Here is a 22,772-nt window from a genome sequence, read left to right on the forward strand (position 1 = left end):
TATGGATGTGAGCTTGGAAGAGTGGTATAGTCAGTCCCACCAGAGACTGTTCCTTCCACCCCAGCATTAGACAAAATAGGTTATTCCTGTGGTAGAAGTCCCTACTATGTCCAAGGATAGAGGTAAAAGCACCCAAAATATCAGAACTCTCACTGGTGTCCCGAATAGGAGACTCAAAACCATTAGTCATGCTAGCAAATCTCAGCCTTAAAGGCAATTCCAGCATCTGCAGTAGCGTCATACTAAGTGACTTGCTTTGATCTGTGAGCCATGGAATCTATTCAGTAATTTTATACCTTCACCCACACATATAGACTTTAAAAATCCATTTTCTACTGAGAAAAGACTGCACTGAAATTCTCCAGAATATATTTACTTTGCACCAAGCATCTGCCAAAGGGAGGATGCTGCAGGGTGAGTCATGCATTCCTCCCTGCCCCAGATGTTCAATGCACTTCCTTCCAGCCTATGGCTCAAGACTTCAGTTCAGTTTCCCATTGGCTTCAGTGCAGTGACTCCAGATTTACACTGCTAACAAACTCCTACTTTGTCCATGCCTTGAGCCAGTCTGAAAACAGCAGATAAGCAGCATATGATACATGCCTAAAATTCCACCAAGTGTATTTGACTGCCATTGTAATACTGGTAAAGAGAAAACATGAAAACAGTTCATGTGACACGGGAAATTGGGGCAGAAATTATGCTTCTACACTCACCCCAATTGGAGGCAAACAGCAGGATCATTTCCAGTTTAGACTCATGAAATGTTGTTCACTTTGAATTAAGCCAGCAGCTACTGACTTTCAGACGTGCAATTCTTGCCACCAGCTCTTAGTAAGAGGGTAATACCCTTCCTTTGTAGTTTCATGAGTGGGATTTTTGACTTGTCACCTCCAAAGCAGTTCAATGTGCTCTGTAGGGGATTCCACATCAACTGAGTCTAAACTAGAGCTACTTATAGACTGAGATAGGACACCAAGAGCCCTTGATCTGCTCGTTTATCCACTTCTCCTAAACAATGCTGAAGGTGTTGTGGTCACAAATCTGTTTGAGTAACTGATCTCTAAAAGTCTGGGGTCCTTCTCTTTAAGATACTGACTGTACACTGTGTGGCCCCTTGATGTTTAGGATGGTTGGAAGCCTTTCAGTCCCTAAGAGAAATGGGGTTTGAGGCAGGACATCCTTAGGAATTTTTTTTTGCCTTAAGTCTCCTTTTTCACTTCACACAATACAAAAAAAAATCAAAAAGAAGCTGTAGGTGGAACAGTTGGGGTCACTTGGTCTATTAACCTTGCAGAACAGGAGACTGAGGGGAGGTCTCATCATAGTCTACTACTTCCTCATAAGGGGAAGAGGAAGGGCAGGCACTGATCTCTCCTCTCTGGTGACAAGTGACAGGACCCCAGAGAATCGCCTAAAGTTGTGTCAGGTGAGGTTTAGGTTGGACATTAGGAAAAGGTTTTTCACCAGGGGGTGGCTGGGCACTGGAACAGTTCCCCAGGGAAGCAGTCACAGCACCAAGCCTGACAGAGTTCAATAAGTATTTGGACAATGTTCTCAGGCACATGGTGTGGCTCTTGGGGATGGTGCTGTGCAGGGCCAGGAGTTGGGTGCAATGATCCTTTTGAGTCCCTTCCAAATGAGAATATGCTGTGATTTTGTGATTCTGCAAGTCTGGGGGCACAGTTGACACCTGAACTGCTCAGACTTGCTTGGAAGGGAGTGATCTTGACAGAGGCTGTGGTGAAGGGTTTGGTGTCTGATTCTGTGGGCTTCAAATAAAACTCTTCAGTTTCAAAACAGCAAGGTTCCCTAACAGGAAAGTTGGAATACAGCAAAGAGATATATTTTAAATCTTATGCTGAAAATTGGCTCAAGCTGGATAGGCATAAACAAGTTCAACAAATCAGCCCAATGGCTTGAACAGAGTTCTTATTTTGGGAGCTTTCCCATGTCAAATTTCCTTGTAAAACTGTCAAACTGTGGTTTAATTTTCTTAGGGACAACACAGCTGCTTACATTTGGTACGCCAGGTACATTTTCTAAACCCCAATGTCAAATAATCTTGTCACTAATGAGACTCCAGGAGTTCCCACCAATACTAATGGGATTTTGGATGCCCTCTGCCACTGCAGGGCAATTTTCAGTTAAAAATAAATGTTAGCAAAGGTGGTTCTTTCCACTGCAGAACTGAAAAACATAATCCTAAGAATCCCATGTCAAAAGAGAAAGAAAGGCTGAAGACTGACCACTAACCTTACAGTCCATCAAAGGGCTAATGACAGTCCAAGCTTGAGGAGGAATCCATTCTTTTGCTTAGGAAGTAGGGCAGCAGAATGGATGCTGGGTGAAGGCAATAGGCCCAAAAGTCAACTATCTGAAAATACAGTTATTCAACACAGTAATCATGCTCCTTCAGGCCCCCCAGTCCAGTCCATTAAACATGGTCACAAAGAAAATTTCAATTTCACATCAACTAAACATGACAGTTTGCAGGAGAATTGGGAAAAGCACTCCAGGGTGTCTGTCACAAGAGGAAAGGGGAGCCTTAAGTAGTCAGCTATAATGATTCAAGTTTGTAGTCTAGCAGGACATCAGTATTACCACTGCTGAATGTGGTTTTGCAAATCCAGTGTCTTTTGTACGTGTGGCTGAAAATGTGAGAGAACTGGCAGCGAGGGCTGCCACAACCTTGTATTGAAGTGTTGGATCACACCTCATATTCCCCTCATAAATCTCTTTCAATGTGGAGAGTCTTCCTGGATCCTGTCAGCTCATTGACTTGTCCTGGCTTGTGCCTATGGAAGGGTTATCTGGAGTGTTGTCAGAGCAGGCTGTCCCATGTCTGCCTTGGGCCTAAGATCAAGAAAAGGAAAATTTTCACCCCTGACAGTAATGGTGAAACCCATAATTTTCTAGCAACAGTACCTTTTTTTGGAAAATAGCTATCAGTTGCAGCTAATGAAACTCCAAAGATTGTTAAATAAGGAATTCTCCAAGGCTGAATACAGCACGCCAACATGAAAAGTCAATGAAAAGTCAGTGAAAAGATAGTATGATAATATATTCTATGACATCAGTGCCACTGAAATCAAATTGAAGTGGACACAGAAGTACAATTGAAATCAAATTTAGGTAGACCCAGAATGTCAGAATTTGTGAAGCTCCTCAGTAAATATTTTCCCTGAGAGCTTCTGTTCCATGGATGGAGGATGGTACCCATTGCAGAACATAAGGGTGATTATCCTAGAGATCTTTTACACACATTTCAGGTCCCCTAGGTCTAATGTATAAAGAAAGAAAGTACTCACAGAGCCTGATGTGTGCTCAAGATTCCTTGGAGGTTTCTCTGCCTAAAATCCTCAGTCAGTTTTTCATGAGTCTGAACAACATATCCTGTATGGAGTGTTGTTCAGGAAGGATTTGGAAAGGCTTCTGGGAGGAAGAACCTCACCTCATCCCCTCCTGTACAAGCACAGAGTCAAGAATGAGCACTACAGTATGCAGGAGGATGGGTCAGGAGTCTATTTTCATGTTCAGGTTGTGTTTTTGGTTTGTTTTCCTAGGAGGACTTCCATCTCTGGAAACTGGAAGGCAAACACAGGTTCTGCGATGCTAGAACAGATTGCAATGACAGAGAGGTAAGGAAGAGTGTTTCAAGACAGTACTAGCTATTCTTGGATTAGAAGGGAGGAATTGTATGTCCGACTTTGGTTAATTGAGAAAACTGGTAAGTGAGGTCTCCTGGGAGGCTGGATAAAGACTTTAAAAGGCCAAGTGTTTTCTTAAAAAAATACTAAGGACACAAAGGCAAACTGTCCTATTTTGAAGAACAGACTGAAAGTACAGCTAGAAACCAACATTGCTAAATCATTAGATCTTTAGTGAATGCAACCACAGGAAACAAGACCAGCATGCTAAGTCAAGCACACCAGTACAAACATGTAGGGATAAAATCAGAAAGGTCAAAGCACAAAACACAAAGTAACATGAGGTTATTCTAAGTATATTACTAACGAGAGGCAGAAAAAGAGTTTTTCTTCTGCTTAACAGAGGAAAAAAACCTGTCAGCTGAAGTGCTGAAAGCACTTTTTTGCTTTAGGCTCACAAAAGTGGTCATTGTCTAAGTTAAGGTCTTCTCACTGTTGAATGGAGCAGAAAGAATTCCCTCATACACCTTACAGACTAAGATTTGCAAATGCTACTTCTATGCATTCAAATCACTGTGATATTTGCTGATACTGCAACTGCCTGACACTGTGGAGCCATGGTAACATGCTTTGCTGAAACTCCTATCATGCAGAACTAACACTTGTACTCATCACTTTTCTTCATCTCATCTAAGTAGATAATTCATAGATTTATAGAATCCATACATTACATATAGGCATTCATCCTTAGTGAATTTAAGATTTTTTTCAGATTATACCTCCACTTTGTCAAGTTCACGATTAATTCTGATTCTGTCCAGTTTTGGACACCACAATTGAAGAGAAATAGCAAGGAGCTGGAGAAAGTCCAAAGGACAATAAAAGGAACATTCCAAGAAAACCTAATAAGCTGTTGAGAAAAACATGCAACAATTCTATGTAGCTCCATGTAGTTTTCCACCTTTTTCAGTTAGCAGACCACTGATATTTTTACAGTAGAGTAGTAGACTATCCTGCCTGCTGTGCAGATGTTCCCTCTCCTTCATTGACTGTTACAAACCTGGAAGAAGTTGCCCACAAGCTGAACAAGCTTTTTTCATCCTAAAGATGAAAAAAATGAAAGAGCATGGGGTCTTTAAATATATAAAAGCATGTTAATAGGCATTTCTCACTACTTACATTACAAGTATAATACTATAAGAAATAAATTATAGCTTTAAAGGTTACTTTGAACATTTCCTATATTTTCTTAAAGTAAAGATAGCATAGCACAGAAATTGATCCTCTGAAGAGGATGGCAAATCTCTGTCCTCTTTTAGACCAGATTAAAGAAATGTCTCCTCTTGGGGACACAAAAGTTGTGCAGGCAACCATCTAAGGTCCCTTCTGCACCTTTAGTTCTGTGAAACTGGGAAGCCAAACCCCAAATCAGATGCTGAAGGTGACTCTGCAAGACCCTAATAGTACCATGGGAAGTGGTCATGATGATGCATCCTGGCTGTTTATAACACAGCTGAAGTTAGACACATGAAGGGTAGACATCACCTTATTGCAGCGTTGTAGGACTAAAACCCAGATTCCTGCCAGCCTGCAACACTGCATTTTGAATATTTGTTTAGTTAATTGTACCACAATTAGACTTATTTGGCCATAAGTGCAACAAACCCTGTTGAAATCTGTGAGTTACCAGTGCATTAAACAAGGCGAGAACGTGCTCAAATGCTCAGATGAGTAGGAGCAACCTGAAGTACCTACTGTACTGAACATAAGTACAAAGGATTTAAATGTTCAGGTAATGCAGAAATGACAGTAAATCCTCTGAAAATGCAACACCTGGTGCATGTGCATAAATATGCTCTTCTTGTTTACAATACTCCTATTACACGCCAGCGGCCCTGATGCTCCCAGTGCTCACCTGTGACCAACAAACATTGAAGATGTGCAGCCATCAGAGTCTCTGGCATGACCAACAACTCCCTGGCTGCTGAGCCCAGACACCAAGAGATGCTCCTCAGGAAGAGAGGTGGCTCCCACACTGGTGCCCCTGGATGGTGGGCCACAGCAGCACATGAGAGGTGCTGTCTGTGCCTTCTGCCTGACTCATGCTGTCCATAATTCTCCTCCTCCTTATGCTACTGATGCCTCCTCATACACTGTCTTCCTTGGGGGTCCAGGGTGAACACACTTGATCTCCTCATTAGGTACAAAAGAGCACCAGTAGTCATATGAGACATAATTTTTCTTCTTCCCAGAGACATTGTGTTCACACAAGTTCATCATTATTGTCAAGATATGGGGACTCTGGCTGGCTTCAAGGACATAAATGTGTTCTTTAGCCAGGACAGCTCTTTCCCCAGTCCCTGTAGGATCTGCAAAATGTCAGTGTTTTCATGAGACTGTGGCCTTCCCTCCCCTCTCTGCATCATGTCATAGTCCTGCTTACAGATCTGCTGTTCTGAGATTATTATTTTTATTTAAATGGCCGGGACCATGGCACAGCTGCACAGGAAATAAAACCACTGCCTCATTCCCTCCTCATTTGCACAGTGGGGGGATGTGGTGCCCCCATAATATGCCTCTTGTCATTCTCTCTCCTCCTCTGACTCCAGGACAGCTAAGGGGCCACCAGCTCACATTCCCATCCTGGGATGAACAGGGAAAAGTGCTGCAGCCTGCAGGTCTCCTGCCAACAAATAGTGCTTGGTGCATGTGCTGAGACCGCCTGAGTAGGAACAACGCCCAAGGGATAGAAGGAAGCAGGAGACTGTAAAAGGATAAAATTGAAAGTAAATTGTAAAATGCAGGAGCTACTGCGTTACAGATCAGAGAGGGGATGGCTACTCCTTGCTAAATTCAACACTCACTTTCTGATCCTATTCCAGTCCTAATGTCCAGGACATCTTATCAGGAGAAAGCTGCCTGCATAATGGAGGGCTTTCAGGCAAAGCCAATACAAACGCGGAGGGGCCAACACTACTGGGAGATTAAATGAGCTAAATATTTATAGCTTGGCTGAATGACAACCAACTGGAGATCTGATGTAAATACCAAGGAGGGAAAGAAACATTTTAAGGTGGCTTTGAGGGCAGGATTGAATCAACCTGAAATGAAGGGAAACTTTAGGCAAGATTCTTTTTTTTTACTCCATCTCCTGTGAGTGGGAGTCAAGAGAGGGAGTCAAGGTCCCAGCAAAACAGATGAAGGACACCTTGTAATAAGGGCTCCCAAATCACTTTGTGTTCCTATGGGCAGCAGGGTGGGTGGCTGGTTTTGGTGGACTACCCAAGGACAGCTAATCCTGGGCCATGCTCTTGTGGTTTCTGCAGGTACCGACTCTGGGCAGATGCCTGCGCAGAAATGTTTGGAGGTCTGGATATCTGTGCTGTCAAAGCTGTCCACAGCAAAGATGGAAAAGACTATATCATTGAGGTGAGAGCATGGGCAACCTGAATGTGAGTCTCCTTTGGGAAGTAAATCTGCAAGCACTCTGCCTTGGAGTTCACATGCACCAACCTGCACCAACCCTGCGTGCTCCTGTAGTCTCTGCTCCTCTGTGCCCACCTGCGTCCTCAGGCCATGGCCCACTGGTATGTTAGGAACTGATTCAGAGCCCCAGCCAAACTAGCAGATACACAGCAAAGTGTCAGGGCTAAGTGCCTTCCTTTCTCAGTGTGGACCGTGAAAGGAAATTGAGAGCCACAGAGTGCTTGGCCACCTCAGCTTTCCAGCAGATGAATCAGTTCATTAAAAATCTCAATTTCTCTCTGAATAAACCTTTCTTTGATCACTTTTAAGGGGACTTCCAAACAAAAATCCAAGTTGCACCTTATTTAAAAGAGGAAAATAAATGGTGAGAGTGTAGCAAAAGGTTTACAAGCAACAGGACCATCTTGATAGAACAAAAAAAAAAAGTGTATTTTCTAAAATCTTTTGCGCAGACAGCATTCACTACAGTAAGAGGCCATCAAGACAAAGCACACAAAGTTACTCTGAGTAATGTGTACTACAACTTTTTGTATTCAGGGCTGGACAGACTGTGGCTCTGAGAGCTAAAGCTCAATGCACTCCTTCCCAGGCCAGGAGGCAGATATGGAGGTGGGATAAATAGCACACTCAGATCATCCTAACAGGGCAGAGAAGGAAAAGCTGGCTGGAAAATCAAAGTGGGAAGCTGAAGAGATGCCCCAGAGGAGAGACAATCCAGCAAGTAAGCAAGTGCCTCTGTCAGTATGTGACTTGAGGAGACACATATCTGACCTGCTGTAAACTCCACCAACACAGGCCAGCTGAGGAAGACGAGCAGAGCCAGCCTATTGGCTTCATGCAGGGGTGCTGACACACTGAAAAGCTATGTGTGGGAGAGCAGTTCCACCCGCTGAGGGCTGGGATGCTGATGAGAACCACATGAGCCCTCCAGTGACTGCACATTCCTGCATTATGTATCTGCTCTCCCCAGGGAGGGGAGCAGTGACCTGTCAAAGGCCATGTGATAGAAGCGTGCTGCCAGCAACCAAATGCTGGCAAGCTTCTGTCTGTTCCTGAATTGATGGGGCCAGGGCTAATGGGTCTGCTCCTGTATGCAATTCATCAGCACCTAGAGGAGCATCCCCTAGAGCAGACTGTTTCCCTGCTGTGCACTTTTAAATCTCTATGCCTCTGCAGCTGGGAAAGAAAGAGCAAGAAAGCAGCCTCGCTAGAGACAACTGTAAGGACATTTGGATTGTGTCCACACATGGTTAGACGTGATATATGGTTTTCTTATCCCTACATATATTCTTGCACATAAGCCTATGTACGTGCACACGCTGCTGGTTCTGGGCTTAAAGATTATATGGCTCTGTCTGGGTATGCCTCTGGGTTTTCACATCTGCCACTTTGTGTGACTGACTGGTGAAAAGCACATCCATTCCCTAACAGCCATCATCAGTTCACACACAGAGAAATGCACGCTCATGCTCCTTTCTCTTTGACCAAGGTAAGCAGCAATGCATCTAATACATCACAAATCAGAAGAAACAAAATATAGTTTCAGATGGGTCATGCTGAATTATCACAGTGGAGAACCGGATTGAGCAGGCCTGATATACCAGTATCTAGCAGGCTTTCATATGCCAGGCAGATGGATGTTGTTGGGTAAGGAGTGGAGTAGTGCAATATAAGGAGCAGAGCAAAGCCAAACAGGTGCCTTTTTATGCAGATCTGAGGGAGATGTTGACAAGTAATTAATTGCCTCCAGCCAACTTCCTGGGGTACTTTTATTGGTCTGAAACTGATCCCTTGTTTTGCTTTTTTCTTTTGATAGTGGGAGAAAAAAGTTATTTGACAGAGTGACAGTTGTATTTTCTTGGTAAGAAGGAACAGTGTGCTGTGACACTTTACAAAAAAGCACACATAAATGGGCTGAACAAACAAGGAATTTGCACAATGCAGTTGCAGGCAGTAATTGATTTTCACAAAATAGTTCTTCAGGAAAGATTCAAAGAAGTAGTGATGGGCAGTTCTATGAACTGAGATTTATCACAGTGGTTTGTTGCAAAATAAATTAGATTAAGACAGATGAGTTATCAACAGCACAAGAATAATCTTGCACACATGGTATTTGCTCTTACTTGAACTTCACCTCTTCTTTTCCCATGACAAACTGCAGAATCTGTTACATTTCTGCCTTCAGAACATTAGCACACTTATGTACCATTTTCATGGCTCATATTAAAACAGATTGTGAATTTAGCAGTAAATGCTCATAATTCTTTTTTCCTGTGCTTTAAAGAACTTTATCAGCAACATGTATGGTTTAGTAATCTTCCCTTTCCTTTTTTTTTTTCTGTAATCTAGCCCATTTCTACATCTCTGCTAAGATAAAAAATACAAAGCAAGCAGAGGGCGAGCAGAATGGTCCATGTGATTTATTCTTCCTCCTGGAAGAATAAGATAAGCCCTGACTGCTATACAGCTAAGCTATTTTACTAGACATGGTCCCTGCTGCCCTGCAAGGAGCCCTGCTCTTCCCTTCAGCAGTGCCTATCATTGTTTTGAAATGCCAAATCATCATCTTCCTTCCTTCCTTCCTTCCTTCCTTCCTTCCTTCCTTCCTTCCTTCCTTCCTTCCTTCCTTCCTTCCTTCCTTCCTTCCTTCCTTCCTTCCTTCCTTCCTTCCTTCCTTCCTTCCTTCCTTCCTTCCTTCCTTCCTTCCTTCCTTCCTTCCTTCCTTCCTTCCTTCCTTCCTTCCTTCCTTCCTTCCTTCCTTCCTTCCTTCCTTCCTTCCTTCCTTCCTTCCTTCCTTCCTTCCATCCATCCATCCATCCATCCATCCATCCATCCATCCATCCATCCATCACCTAACACTCCACTCTTGCCCATCAGAGAGTAAAAACACAAGCCCAGGCTTCAGCATCAGACAGGCACAGAGGGAGAAACAGGATGATCTTTCCCTGAGTCTCTTTGCCTGGGCACTTTTTCTTCACCCCTCATTCACCTTATCAGGCACCAGGAGCAGCCTCTGACCTTGAGCAGCTGCAAAGGCTGGGTCCATATGTGCTGACATCTTCTTGCCTTGCCCAGCAGTTCTGCGATCGCCCAGGAAGGGATAGTGCAAACTGTCTGTAATTCACATATTCCTTTCAGCCAGCTGATTTATTCAGCGTTAGCATTTGTATCTGCCCAGTTCCAGACCAATTCACCCTTCCTGGAGGACAGGCAAGGTGACATCTCATGATTCTTTTCAGTTCAGTGGCAACCAGCTGATGTCAGAAATCACTGCCATTTTCAAAAACCCGTTGTGAGTGTGATTGTTCACTCCTGTATTTGCTGTTTCCCACATCTCACATTCCCCTGCCAGATACTACACATCAGGGAAGCAGACAGCCTCATCCCTGGTGCATCTTCACTGGTTCAGGTGGAACCTGCTCCAGGGCTCGCTCCTCCTGGACCCTTTGGTTTATAAAGCACCATCTTCCTCTTCTGCCACTGCAGCCACAGAAATAGGAAAACACAATCCTTGAGATGGGGAAATCAGCTCTGGGGTTCTCAGCACAGGAAAAAAAAATGGACCTGTTGCAGATTCGGAGGAGGGTCATGAAGATGTTAAAGTGCTGGAGCATGTCTCCTATGAAGACAGCTCCCAAAAGAGCTGTGGTTGTTCAGCCTGGAGAAGAGAAGGATCAGGGCAGATCTTAAAGCACCTTGCAGTATGTAAAGGGGGCCCATAAGAAAGGGACAAACCTTTTAGCAGGGTCTGCTGCAACAGGACAGATGATAATGATTTTAAACTAAAAGAGGGTGCATTCAGACTATATATAAAGAAGAACATTTTTACTATGCAGATAGCGGTGGATGCCCCATCTGTGGAGACGTTCAAGGTCAGGCCGGATGGGACTCGAGAGGAATCTGATCTAGTTGAAGATGCCTTAGCTCATAGCAGGGGAATTGGACTGGATGGCCTTTAGAGTTTTCTTCCAGCACAAGCCATTCTACGAGTCTATGAAAAGCGGGATTGGGGGGGGGGTTGAGCAGAGCTGTGTCTCGGTGACTCCCAGGGAGGCGGGAGCCGGGAGCGCGGCTCGCCTGATTCCAGGCAGGGTAAGGGCATCATCTAGCGGTCACACAGCAGCATCTAGTGGTCACACGGCATCGTCGAGTGGTCACACGGGCCCCTCGCACCGCGCCGTGCGGGGACATGGGACACCGCTTCTCTCTCGGGAACTGTAACTGCCACATTTCCTTTTAAGATAGGAGTGGAAAGAAGGGAAACTTGCGCAGGGACCTGCTGGAGGGCCCCCAGGAGCCCCTGGCTAGTGAGACCCAGGTGGGAATTGGCCATCCCCTGACACTGTTAGGGAGCATCACATTCCTCACCTTATTTCTCAATGGAAGAACAGCTAAGTGGATAGCGGAAGGAAAAGCCACCTTGTGTATTTAGCCAAACACTGACATATAATTTTCTAACCTTCCCCTTTTGCCCCCTGGGCCAAGTAGGCCATGGATATAAACATCAACTCCCTTTCCATGTGTACCTTCGTTAAAACTTTCTAGGTAGCTTTTCTAGTGTTCAGAGAAGACACCTGTAGAAATTAAACTAAACCATTATGCTGCAAGAAAAGAGCAGAATACAAAATCAGCGAACTCCCCTCACTGATTTCCTCTACTTTAAATCTAAAAAAAGAGGGTGCAAAATTTTCCATTTCCCTCCAAGACTGTACTCTCTCGGCCTTGCCAGGGTGGAGTGCACTTCTGATTGTTATCTGAGCGTGAGTCAGTGCCTTTCTTGAGCAATTCAACCTTCAACTTTGCATTTCCAGGGATTTTAATGTTTGCTTTAAAAATAAAAGCAAAATAAAATAAACTCTTCCAACCCTGATATTTTGGTACTATTATATTTACTCCAGCTGAATCTTAACTTCATCAGAGTACAGTTCTTCCTGTGGGATTTAGCTAATGTTTGCAAAACACTTGATTTATGATGAACTGTTGAAAATCACGTTCAGGGCTGCTATACAGCTGAGGGTCTGCTGCACTTTCAGTATTATTGTTGGGAGGCCAGTTCTTACCTCAAAGACCCTGTGACAGTTTTCCTTCCCCCATCCCCACAGTCTTGCTTCCCAGTTTTCCCCAGCAGATTTTCAGAATTTGCTTGGGAAGCAGTTGTATCACAGCATCATCAAGAAGACAAGCGGAGAGCAAGTTTATTTTCCTGCACTTGGTGCCGGTTTGGTGACATCCTATTCATTATACATCTGTGGTGTTTATTTTCCCTCTCAGGGCGCAGTGCTTTGTGTTTGTTAATCCCAAATGTTTCCTGGTTTCCTCCAGTCCCTGTTGCTCTCATCTCCTCAGGCTTCAGTACATGTTGTTTCTCTTCTCCTTTAAATGGCCATTTAAATTGCAATGTCACCCCCAAGTACTGTGGGACAATGTCAGACCTTATCTATCAGAGGCATCTCCTCGGGTGAAGGAGAAAATTTATATAAAGTCGATTGAGAAAGCTTCCAGCCACCATAAGTCTTGGCTTGGCTCCAAGTTATGAAGGGAAGGAAGATGGAGAGTTGGGGGAAGCACATTTCCAAAAAACCCTACGCGAAATCCCACACCTGGAAAAGTCAAGCACGTTTCAGCATGAGGGGAGTGGTGACTGTAGATACTGACAAGGATATGCAGACACAAAACAGGTTAATGTAAGAGGTGAGTTGAAACAGGATCTGCCAGCAGGAAACCACCTTACTAACTGTTGTTTTTGCCTCCTGTGGCAGGTGATGGACAGCTCAATGCCCCTGATTGGGGAGCACATAGAAGAGGACAGACAACTTATAGCTGATCTGGTTGTTTCCAAAATGACTCAGCTTGTCGTCACTGCCGGATCTACACCATCACCGCTGAGGCCTTGGGTATGAGTGAACCTTGTGAGCAAGTTATTTCCCTGACCTTTCTTTCTCTCTCCTCGTTGAGTGTGTCAGGCAATCAGACATCTCAGAGAGTTGAACAGTCCCATGTGGGAGTGTATTGGACAGACTGACTCCTGCTCTTCCAAAGGAGACTCTCACAGTCTCTTTGAAGTGGGTGCCCCTAAGGAACACATCTCTCTCCCTTACTCTCCTTCGAGATAAATATGACATCACACCAGTAGCATGTCCATGCATCTAGACATTCTGACCTCCTAAATTCACTGATTCACACTGAAGACAGGCATTTTTACAGGTGCTTCCAATACCCAGAATTTTCTACAAATCTATTTCCCACAACCCAGTTTCATTTCTGTCTAACACCATTCCTCAGGATAGGTTTCATTCCAGTTTTTGAATCCCTGTTCTGCTTTCAAGAACATAAAGTGGGAATCTCCAGCAAGACTTGTTCCATTCCCTACTGCAGTTATGCAGTTTCTTCTTCAGAGATGTCCTTTGCCACTTTCATCAGGGGGAGGCTTTACTAAAGCTGAACTCATATAAGAACCTGTTAGTTTTGCATTTAAACTGGCCCCTTAGTTCTTCTTGTGTACATCCATTTTGAGTATCAAATGCATCTAATTTTACTTCCACATTTCCCAGAGGCAGTTAAATATAAATGAAACACCCCAGAACAGAACCTGAGTATCCAGGTGTACTTGCTATGCCTCTTTCAGTATCTAACAGGGAGCCAAGTGTGAAGGTTTGAGGACAACAAATCTGTACAACAGAAGAGACGAGAGCAAAAAGTTGAGGGACAAAACTGATTGCAACACACTGGTACAATTTTCATTTCCACTTAGGACAAAAAAATGGGACAAGGCACTTTATGGTGCTCTGCTTTGTCATATGACAGTCCACTCCTGCTAAACCAGGATCCAGCATGAAGGGTATTCAGGGTAACTCCAAGTTTTAGCTAGAGTGAAGGAGTAAACATTTAATAGACACTGAAAATGCTATGAGGCAGGGAAAGTGGAGCAGAAGAGATAGCATTTACAAAGTGGAATCAAGAACTACTGTTTGAAATAGCAAAGATACAGAGTGCATGAACTAAGAGAAAAGGGCAAGCCAACAGAAATTGAGAACATGGACAGATGCATCTGTTTTCCATGCCTGTAATATACTGGTACAGGATTGGATTGGATTACAGCAGACCTAAATTAAGGCAAAAACAGTAACAAAACAAATCTTGAAGGGATAAGGTGTCAAATAGTAGAGTCAAATAAGAAAAGGGGCTTCATTGGGAATAAAACCTAGAATTACCTGTATATATAATCAAGAAAACTAAACCCACAAACATGTTAACTAGAGTGTTTTACTAATAGAGAAAGGGCTTGGTGCCACAAACATCACAAAAATTGTACACGCTGCATTACTAACTTAATGTTATGACAGTTAGAAGTGTCCAGAGAGAAAGGATTAAATATGAGGCTGGTGAGGTGCAGAACTAGAACTACAGATGCAGACTTCCACAGAAGGAATACAAAGAGCAATTCTGAATATAAAGGCAGCAGTACTGAATACATAGAGATGCGAATCCTTGGAAATCCTATGGGTATGAATAGAATACCTGTACTTATTATTGGACCTCTCTATACTAGTTTCTGGATGGACAAAAACGGAGAAATTATGAAACTGAGTGCACAGAATTGACAGAGATGGAAAAGTAACGAGTCACAATCATGTGAGACTTCAGCTATGAAGAAGCAAGTCAAATATCACAGGGGAACAGCAATTCAGAGGGAGGCAAAAACATCTTGACTTTGCCATAACAAAAATCCAGGAACAAAGTCAGATAGTGAGTGTGTATGATTAGATTTAATGTCCAAGGGACAAATGGGATATCAAAAAGTAAGGGTACGACACAAGCATGAGAAAAGAAAATTAATCAACTGCCTCGCATTAAAACTGTATAGATGCTATTTGAGAGACCACTGTTTTCCAGAATGTATATATACATTTCTGATCTGCTCCTGGACAAAAAATGTGAAAAATAAACTTGTAGAATTAAATGACTGAAAGGACATTTAAGACAAATGGGGAAAAAAGTCTTTCAAATTTGGAAATCTGATATTTAAGAAGACCTTTATGTGGCATCCTACGAGTAATAAAAGGAAATGTAAAAAGGATAGAAATTAATTTTGGGGAGCAGATAGAGGAAAGAATGAAAAAAGTTCTTTGAGTTCCTCAGAAAATTGAACCCTACCAAACAATTGGTGGGCTCTATGGATCACCCAAAGTTTAGGGAGGAAAAGAAGACAACAGAGACAGCATTGTGACTCTAGTAAATATAATTACTGAAAGTGGGGACTTCTTTACCTCGTTATAGTTTTTCCTGCTCAAAATGACACAGAAAAGAACAAAACCAGTTATTAAATCAGTGATGACTGATATTTTTAAAAAATTATTAAGCCCCCAATTCCAGATGGCCACATCCGATGAACTGGATTTGGGAAGTGACTAAGCTGCCAAAAAAACTGTGCAATATCATTAGAAATAGTTACTGCTCCAGAGGACTGGTGTACAACAAATACAAAATATGTGGTTTGAAAGCTGTAAGAGTAATGTAGAAACATTTAGACAAGTCATAGACTTTATGAATTATCTCAAATGATAATTTAAAGAAGAATACAGTAGAATAAATAAATCAGCAGGAACTACAGCTCAGGGCATTTACCACATGACTTTTTTGCAAAGAAGAAGAAAAAATTTCCTTTTGATTCTTTTCCTTTCATTTCTTTAGAAATTCTTTCATGAAGTGGTAGATAACAGGCAATCAGTCAGAATGATGTAGCTCGTCAAAAAGCCTTAGGCAAGGGAACAGACAAGCTATAAAAGAAAGCATGGAGGGGCTAAAAGGTAAAGTATTATTGTGTAGCAGAAGCTGACCTCAGATATAGATGTTAGAGATTTTAATTCTTGCAAACAGCTAGCAGAGGGGATACTTCAAGGATACTGCACCTGGCTGTGTTGATAAATGGGTTGGTTGAGCCCAGGACAGGATAAGATGTTAATGACAAGTTTGCTTTCGTGCCTTCAACATGAAACCTGGTGCCATGGCTACAATGTGGTTCTGTCCATGCCTCTCTGACCCATCACCAAAAGACCTTGGGCTGGCCCTCCCCACTTCATCTCTCAGCCTCAAAAACCTGTTTTGCCTTTATTTCTGAGATGCCTTGATTGACTGTAGGAAGAGGCTGTAGAGGTGAATAGGAGATCAAATTCCTTTTCTTTTCCTGGTCTAATCAAGACTTCTCACAGCATCAGAACAGGTAATTTCCATTAACACCAAGGCAAGGTTTAGTTCCCAAGCTAGAAGCCATAAATGGAAAATTCCCAGATTTTCCTTCCCCATCCATTTGCAAGTCCCAGATAAGCAGTGTAAAAGATGGACTGGCAACTTCATCACTTTTATGTTAGTCAGTTGAAACTAATTTCAATGTTTCCAACTATGAAACATTTCTTCACATTTCCAGAATCACTTAGCTCATTCTCCTGACCTTCCAGGAGTCTTGAAGACCCTTTTATCATGCATGTAAATAATCCAGCATGTACCAGCCTATCTGTCTCCAGCTTTCCTGGTTTTCATAAACAATTTTGTGCAATAGGCTTACTCAGACTTTTGTTAACTTTGGACCAGCCCTTTGTGCAGCAGCTCTGCATTGCTTAATCTGTTTATTAAAATATCTGTCAAAAAGACTAAACAGTGAGAGAGAAGAAAGAGCAGATGGCACCAAATTATTTGCATTAGTCAGGACCAGAGATGGCAGTGAAGAACATCTGACAGAGCTATGTATGCTCAGTCACCACAACAGCAAATGAAACTCCATATGGAAGACTGAAGGGTAAGCTAAGCTGGGGGTAGAGAGAGGGAGAGCATAAACAATGTGCAGAACTTTCAAGTGGCACCAGCCATTCCCTTGTGAAATACTTTGTCGCATACAGGCTAATGAAAACCATTGCTCAGCCTATGGTTGTGTTGACAAGGGAAAAGCAGGAAATTAGGATGCAGGAAAAATGAACTGGCAATGTATACAGAGAACCCAGATATTGCTTCATCTGGAAAAATGTAAGCAGACCCATCTCTGGCATCTGCAGGAGAAATTACAAAGCTGGGAAAGAGAAGTTGGTGATGAAAACAATTAGGGGCTTGGAAATATTCCCATGGAGGGACTGGAGGGACTCTAAAGTCTCTTGGCTTTAGAAAGGAGGTAAATGAGAGAGAGGGAAGTGAAGGTTTGCAAAATAATGAATGGCCTAACATGAGCAGGTTGTGAGAACTAGTCTCAAAACTCAGAACAAAGCAACAGAGATAAGAAATAGGAAAGACAATGAGGCTGAAAGGTGAGCATGACTCAAAGGGTCTGGATGTAAATATCAAAACAAAATATCTGAAACTGTTGCAAAAGATTTTGTGGAGCAGATAATAAGCTTCATGTTTCAGGGCTGAAGCTGACCCATGCTTATTAGTAATCAAGAGGAGACCCCTTAGGGTACAGAGATGATTACTCCATAGACATTTCCATGGTTCACCCCTCCTTCCTTCAGAACATCTGGTGCTGGCAACTGTCCAAAATAGGAGATGGGACTAAGAGAGTCCCTAGGGCCAGATACATTTGGTAATTCCTGATTGCCTAAAAACATCCTAAATTTTCATTTCTTTGTTATTCCCTGTGAGCAAACAACTTCTATGCTCTTTTTGACTCACCTCTCCATTTAAGTCCCATGAGATTTTACCAACCAGATGCTGCATGTGTGTGAGTGTGTATTTAAGGAACACTTCATGACTCTACAGTTCATGTATTACCTCAGGGCTTCTCTTTGGGGACTCTGTATTAACTGGACTGGCTTTTTTCCCTCTAGCCTCCACAAGCTCAGCCTGTGTCAATGAAATCTCAGACTGGACCTCCACTTGGACAACTGTCACAACCACGGCCTCCTCCACAAGGTACAGTTCTCTGATTTCCAAAGTCAGTGGTGACTTTGAGTCCTATCAGTTTGCCTTCTAAATAAAAAGTATCAAGATAAAGGTTTTGCTCATTTTCCAATTCACTGCCAAGCAGACAGCAAATTCAGTGTACTATTAAAGCAGATATACTGTCATATTCCACAGAAGCTCAGAAAGTGGGATGAAAATTTGATATAGATCCAGTTGATACCACTGGTAGGACTTGGCTCAGCAAAACAAGGCCACTTGAACTGGCACTGGAGCAGGATTCTGGGCACAGAGTTATTGTGTTTGCACAAAGCTGTGCAGTTGCAAGTGTTAAGAATTGATAACAAGATGCCAGTGTTGTCAGGCTTGGAACAGACATCAATGTTGCAATGCCAGGATCCCTGATCCATCTGTCCAGGAGCTCCCATGTCAGCAAGAGCATACCTCCAGCTCCTCCTGACAGCAGAAGCAGTTTTGACTTATGTGGCTTGGTCAGAACAAGAGGTTTGGCTTATTGTCCTGATGTACACTGAGGTGATGAAGCACAGGGCTGCCCCATGGGTAGCCAGATCACACCAACCACTCAATTCACATAACTCATTAGACCCTCATTTTTGCCACCTTCCCTTCCTTTCTCCATTTCAACCTTCTACCAAATTAACAGCCTCCTCTAATTATCTTTTCCTCATTGGTCACAGTTTTGCTGCATCCAAAATTGAGCATTTCTATGTAATCTTGGCATTTCATACTATCACTATATGAGCTGTTGGTCTTGCAGGATACCACTCTCCATCTATCTCCAGTACACCCCTTCAATTCTCTGTAAAACCTTTTCCTACATAACTTCCCTGACCACCTGTGAAATCCAGCCAGACCTCACAACACTATCTGCAACTTTTGTCAGGTTCTCACAGTATTATCTGCCATGTCCAGCAATTTCTCATGTTATGTCCAATTGTTTTCCACATCCTCTTCAGTTCTGAGAATCTGGTACCAAAGCAACTGAAAGCACCTGGTGATGGTTCTGGAACAAAGGTATGGATTGAGATAGGATGGAATGTCTCATATCAAACTGCTGGGCTTGTGAAGGGACAGCTTACATTTCCCACACAGTTGCTTCTCCTGGGACTCTTCCTTACCCAAGCAGGAAGTGCTCACCAAGGATAAGAAACATCAGAGACATGAAGAGTAAGGCAGGTTGAAGTGACTCCCTTTGCGGAGAGTGGAGGAACTTCTTTAGTGCTGAAGAAGGTAGAGAAATGGACAAATCTAGAGAGAAGGGAATCACAGCAATTTTAGGCCTGTAAGAGAGGATTTGCCATATTCTTCTTCATGAAGCTACTCCAAAGAGTCTCTCCTCTTAGCAAAACCCATCCTTCCATAGAGACGTTCCATGCTGGTTGCCCACTGCATGCACTTCCTCACATTTATGTCTACGTGTCCCTTTCAGGTGGACCCCGCCAGCCACAAGGATCTCAGCCTCCCCGAACAAACGCACCCCCACAGCAGCGGCTGTCTCCTCAAGGACAGCAGCCCCAGAGTCCCCAGTCCACCTCCCCTCAGCAGCAAAGGTCACCTGGATCTCCACAGCAAGTCCGATCAGCAACTGGCTCCTCTCCCGTCCAGGCCTCCAAGGCAGGCACCTTCCCTCCACAGCAGCCTCGGCCTCCTGCCCAGGGCCGCGCTCCCAGCCAGCCGAGCCCCACGGAAATGTCCAAGCAGCAAACCACCCCACACCCACACCTGAAGTAAGTCTCTGACAAATTCCTAGTATCTGTAGATATTAGAATAAGGCTGTCCAAAAAGTATCCTGAGATGACACGGAGAATATATCACCTGTCGTCACGCAGCAGTCCCCAGGGACAAAGGCCTGCACAACCGTGAGTGACTTCAGAGGTAAATGTGTATCCCTTGGCATAACAGCACACCAGGGACCTGTTGTCAGGAAGAACAGGTTGTATTTGACATCACCAAGATTCCACATTCTTCTTCTTGTTCACGTGCTCAGTGTTCATCGTGTGCTCTATCCCGGCCATACCAACACAGCCACCACCTCCCCAGCAGGGTGTATAATCCTCACAGGCTGCAAACAGCACAACATTGGCCAGAAAGCTCACCAGGGGTTATTCCTTCACTACTTCCTAAGTGCAGGAGCCACAAAGGTTCTTTTTGCATTTAGTAGCAAAAAGGCAGGGGAGACAGGGGGAAGTGGCCCTATTCATGTATATAAAATTCCAGACGGTGACTGTATGTGGAAGCACTCCTCTGGAGCAGAGCACACTGCTGAACTGTTGTGGATCTTTGGAAGCAGCTCTTGCTGTCACCCTTTGTGGAGAATATCTAGCTGGCACCACGGCAGGAAAACTGACCAAAAGAAGGTCTGATGCTGACAAGAAGTTAACAGAAGCAAATTGGTATGAACAGGCCAGAATAAAACATAGTCTAGGAATAAGAAGACAATTTTTGAGAAGCAGAGGAGCAATATTCTAGAACAGGCATGTGTACACAAGCAAGGCAAACTAAGAGGCATACTTAAGGATCAAAGTGTTGGTGCTAAGGATGCAGTCACCACACTGGACAAATCTCAGATACTTTTTCCAGTCTAGATTTGTGCTGGATACCTATTACTGATCAGAAGAAAAAAAGCAGGGAAAATTGGGACATTTACTTCAAAAGCACATCTTGATCTGAACTTAACCACTAGCAGATACACAGCCAGCAGGAGCAGTGTGGTCAACACAAAGACCTGTATTCGAGAGGTGACAGTCAGAGCAGACAGGCTGGGGAGGGCAGGAAACGGGACACATTGCAGGAGATCTGGATACCAACTTACCCAGCCTCTTGGGCTCTCACAGCTGAAAGGCCAAGACCATCACTCCTGGTAAGGCTGATGAAAGACAGGTGACCCCTAATATTAATCTCTTCTTCTGTATTAGTAGTGAAATTACTTCAGGGTGTCTCAGAATAGCCTCACCAAATGGCAAATGCATACTTCTAGTCAGATGTTTTCATCAACACTTACCAGTTTTGACTGAGCCACTTGCCCATTCAGTCCCACCTCCCCCATTCCTGGATGTCTTAGCGCATGGATATTTTCCATGCCAATCTATCCTTCTATCCTAGCATTTCTTTTTGTGATGAAACAAAAAAGCATGAGTAACCAGCTTTGAATTCCCACCTTCTCCTGCTGAGACTGAACTCTGTTTTCCCTTTCAGCAAATCGCAGTCCCTGACAAACAACTTCAGCATATCTGAGTCATCTCAGCGAGGAAATGCCACTGAAGATGAAGCAAAAGCTGAGACCATCCGCAACCTGAGGAAATCATTTGCTAGCCTGTTTTCTGATTAACAGTCCTGCAGCTGGATCTGTGCTTTTGTCAGCCCTCACTCTACATTATGTCATACCTGATGTCATCCTGGAATACACTGAGTGAACCCAGCGATTTACAACTAACACCTGGGTAAAGGGAATTTGGAGAACTATAGTTGTTTTAATACAAAGAAAATATTCAGATAACGATCTGAAAAGTGACTGTATAAAAGTGTCACTATTTCATTGGGTTTTGTGCATAATCAGAATCATATCTGTTCAAATGACTGAGTTGTAAAGCAAATTTTACTCTTGCTAACCCCTGTGGAGTCAACACAGTTATGGCAGTGAAAACTAGGTTTTATTTTAATTAGTATATAGTCAATACAATTGTTAACTTCCAATTACTGAATTCTTGTAAGAATTGTAAGATCAAGCAAAAAAAAATTAGGCTTCTTTCAGAAACACAAATGCAAAGGCAGAGTCAAGAGTAAGTATCCATTGACGACAAAGTGAGCATGCTTGAGCATCCAGTGAACTGTGGAATTTCATTATAGAAACTTCATAAAAGGTCACTCTTCAGAGCAAAACTGCATTCAAGATAAATACGGTACCGGGCATCAGTAAGCACCAAAGATCACGCAAGCAGGTCAGCCAGACGGTCTGTGCTTTATTCCAGATCATTCTGCTCATAGCAGATAAAACATCTCTGTTTCATGCCTTGCATTTATGTCCCCTGTGTGTGATTCCCAAGGTCTGAGAGAAAAATGTCATGTTCTAACCCTGTAGCCTTAGTTCAAAAATAACCTAAGAAATGGGTCTTCCACACAAAAAAACAACTTCTTCCCCTGCCCCTGAAAACACCAGAGTTCACACTCACAGTTCACACAAATTCCAGACAAAACCCAGCTAAACTCCAAGCACTTTGGTGACTTGGTCACATCTGGCTGTGTGTCCCTCAGGAACATGCTTAATTAATAGCAGATCTGATGAAGTGCACATAGTTGTGTGCTGAGTGTTCCATAATACTGAATGGACAGAGAGATGGAGTGAAATTCTGTCTCCTGCCTTGAATTCCCACTGACTTTGCTGGGGTGAATGCAAAATGAATGCAAGGTGACAAACTTGCAACAGAACTGGAAAATTATATTTCACAAAAAAGATGACCTGGGTCCTTCCTGAAGACACCAAGCCACAGGAGGGCATGCATGGGATTGTCCCAAGCAGTAACAATCAGTATTAGTTCTCCCTGACCATTCCCAAGAATTATTCTTCCAGAGAAGACAGAGGTGGATCTTTGCTGATGTGCTTTTCTTCTAATCCTGCAACACTGAAAGAAGCTGTGTCTGTGCACATATACTGGAACTGGGACCTGACAAACCCCACACAGAGCTGTGTTCATGGTGGAAAAAACTCATCCTAGGTAAATCCGTGTATTTATA

At 43.3% G+C, this 22,772-nt stretch overlaps 1 protein-coding gene across 2 annotated transcripts in view; it reads left to right on the top strand.

The window, feature by feature from the left end:
• Positions 1 to 21,369, top strand: part of SYN3 (synapsin III) — a gene marked incomplete at both ends in the record, with an annotated part of 163,734 nt that extends 142,365 nt beyond the window's left edge. The window contains 6 exons of one of the 2 annotated variants that reach the window (XM_084206630.1): positions 3,567 to 3,641; positions 6,977 to 7,079; positions 12,896 to 13,030; positions 17,948 to 18,032; positions 19,471 to 19,768; positions 21,237 to 21,369. In XM_084206630.1, coding sequence (XP_084062756.1) covers positions 3,567 to 3,641; positions 6,977 to 7,079; positions 12,896 to 13,030; positions 17,948 to 18,032; positions 19,471 to 19,768; positions 21,237 to 21,369 — 829 coding nt within the window. The remainder of the gene's footprint in view (positions 1 to 3,566; positions 3,642 to 6,976; positions 7,080 to 12,895; positions 13,031 to 17,947; positions 18,033 to 19,470; positions 19,769 to 21,236) is intronic. The other variant, XM_084206631.1, reaches the window with a different exon arrangement.
• Between the last annotated feature and the right edge of the window lie 1,403 nt (positions 21,370 to 22,772).

The sequence above is a fragment of the Fringilla coelebs genome, assembly GCF_963513975.1.
Source record: "Fringilla coelebs genome assembly, chromosome: 5".
Lineage (NCBI taxonomy): Eukaryota > Metazoa > Chordata > Aves > Passeriformes > Fringillidae > Fringilla > Fringilla coelebs.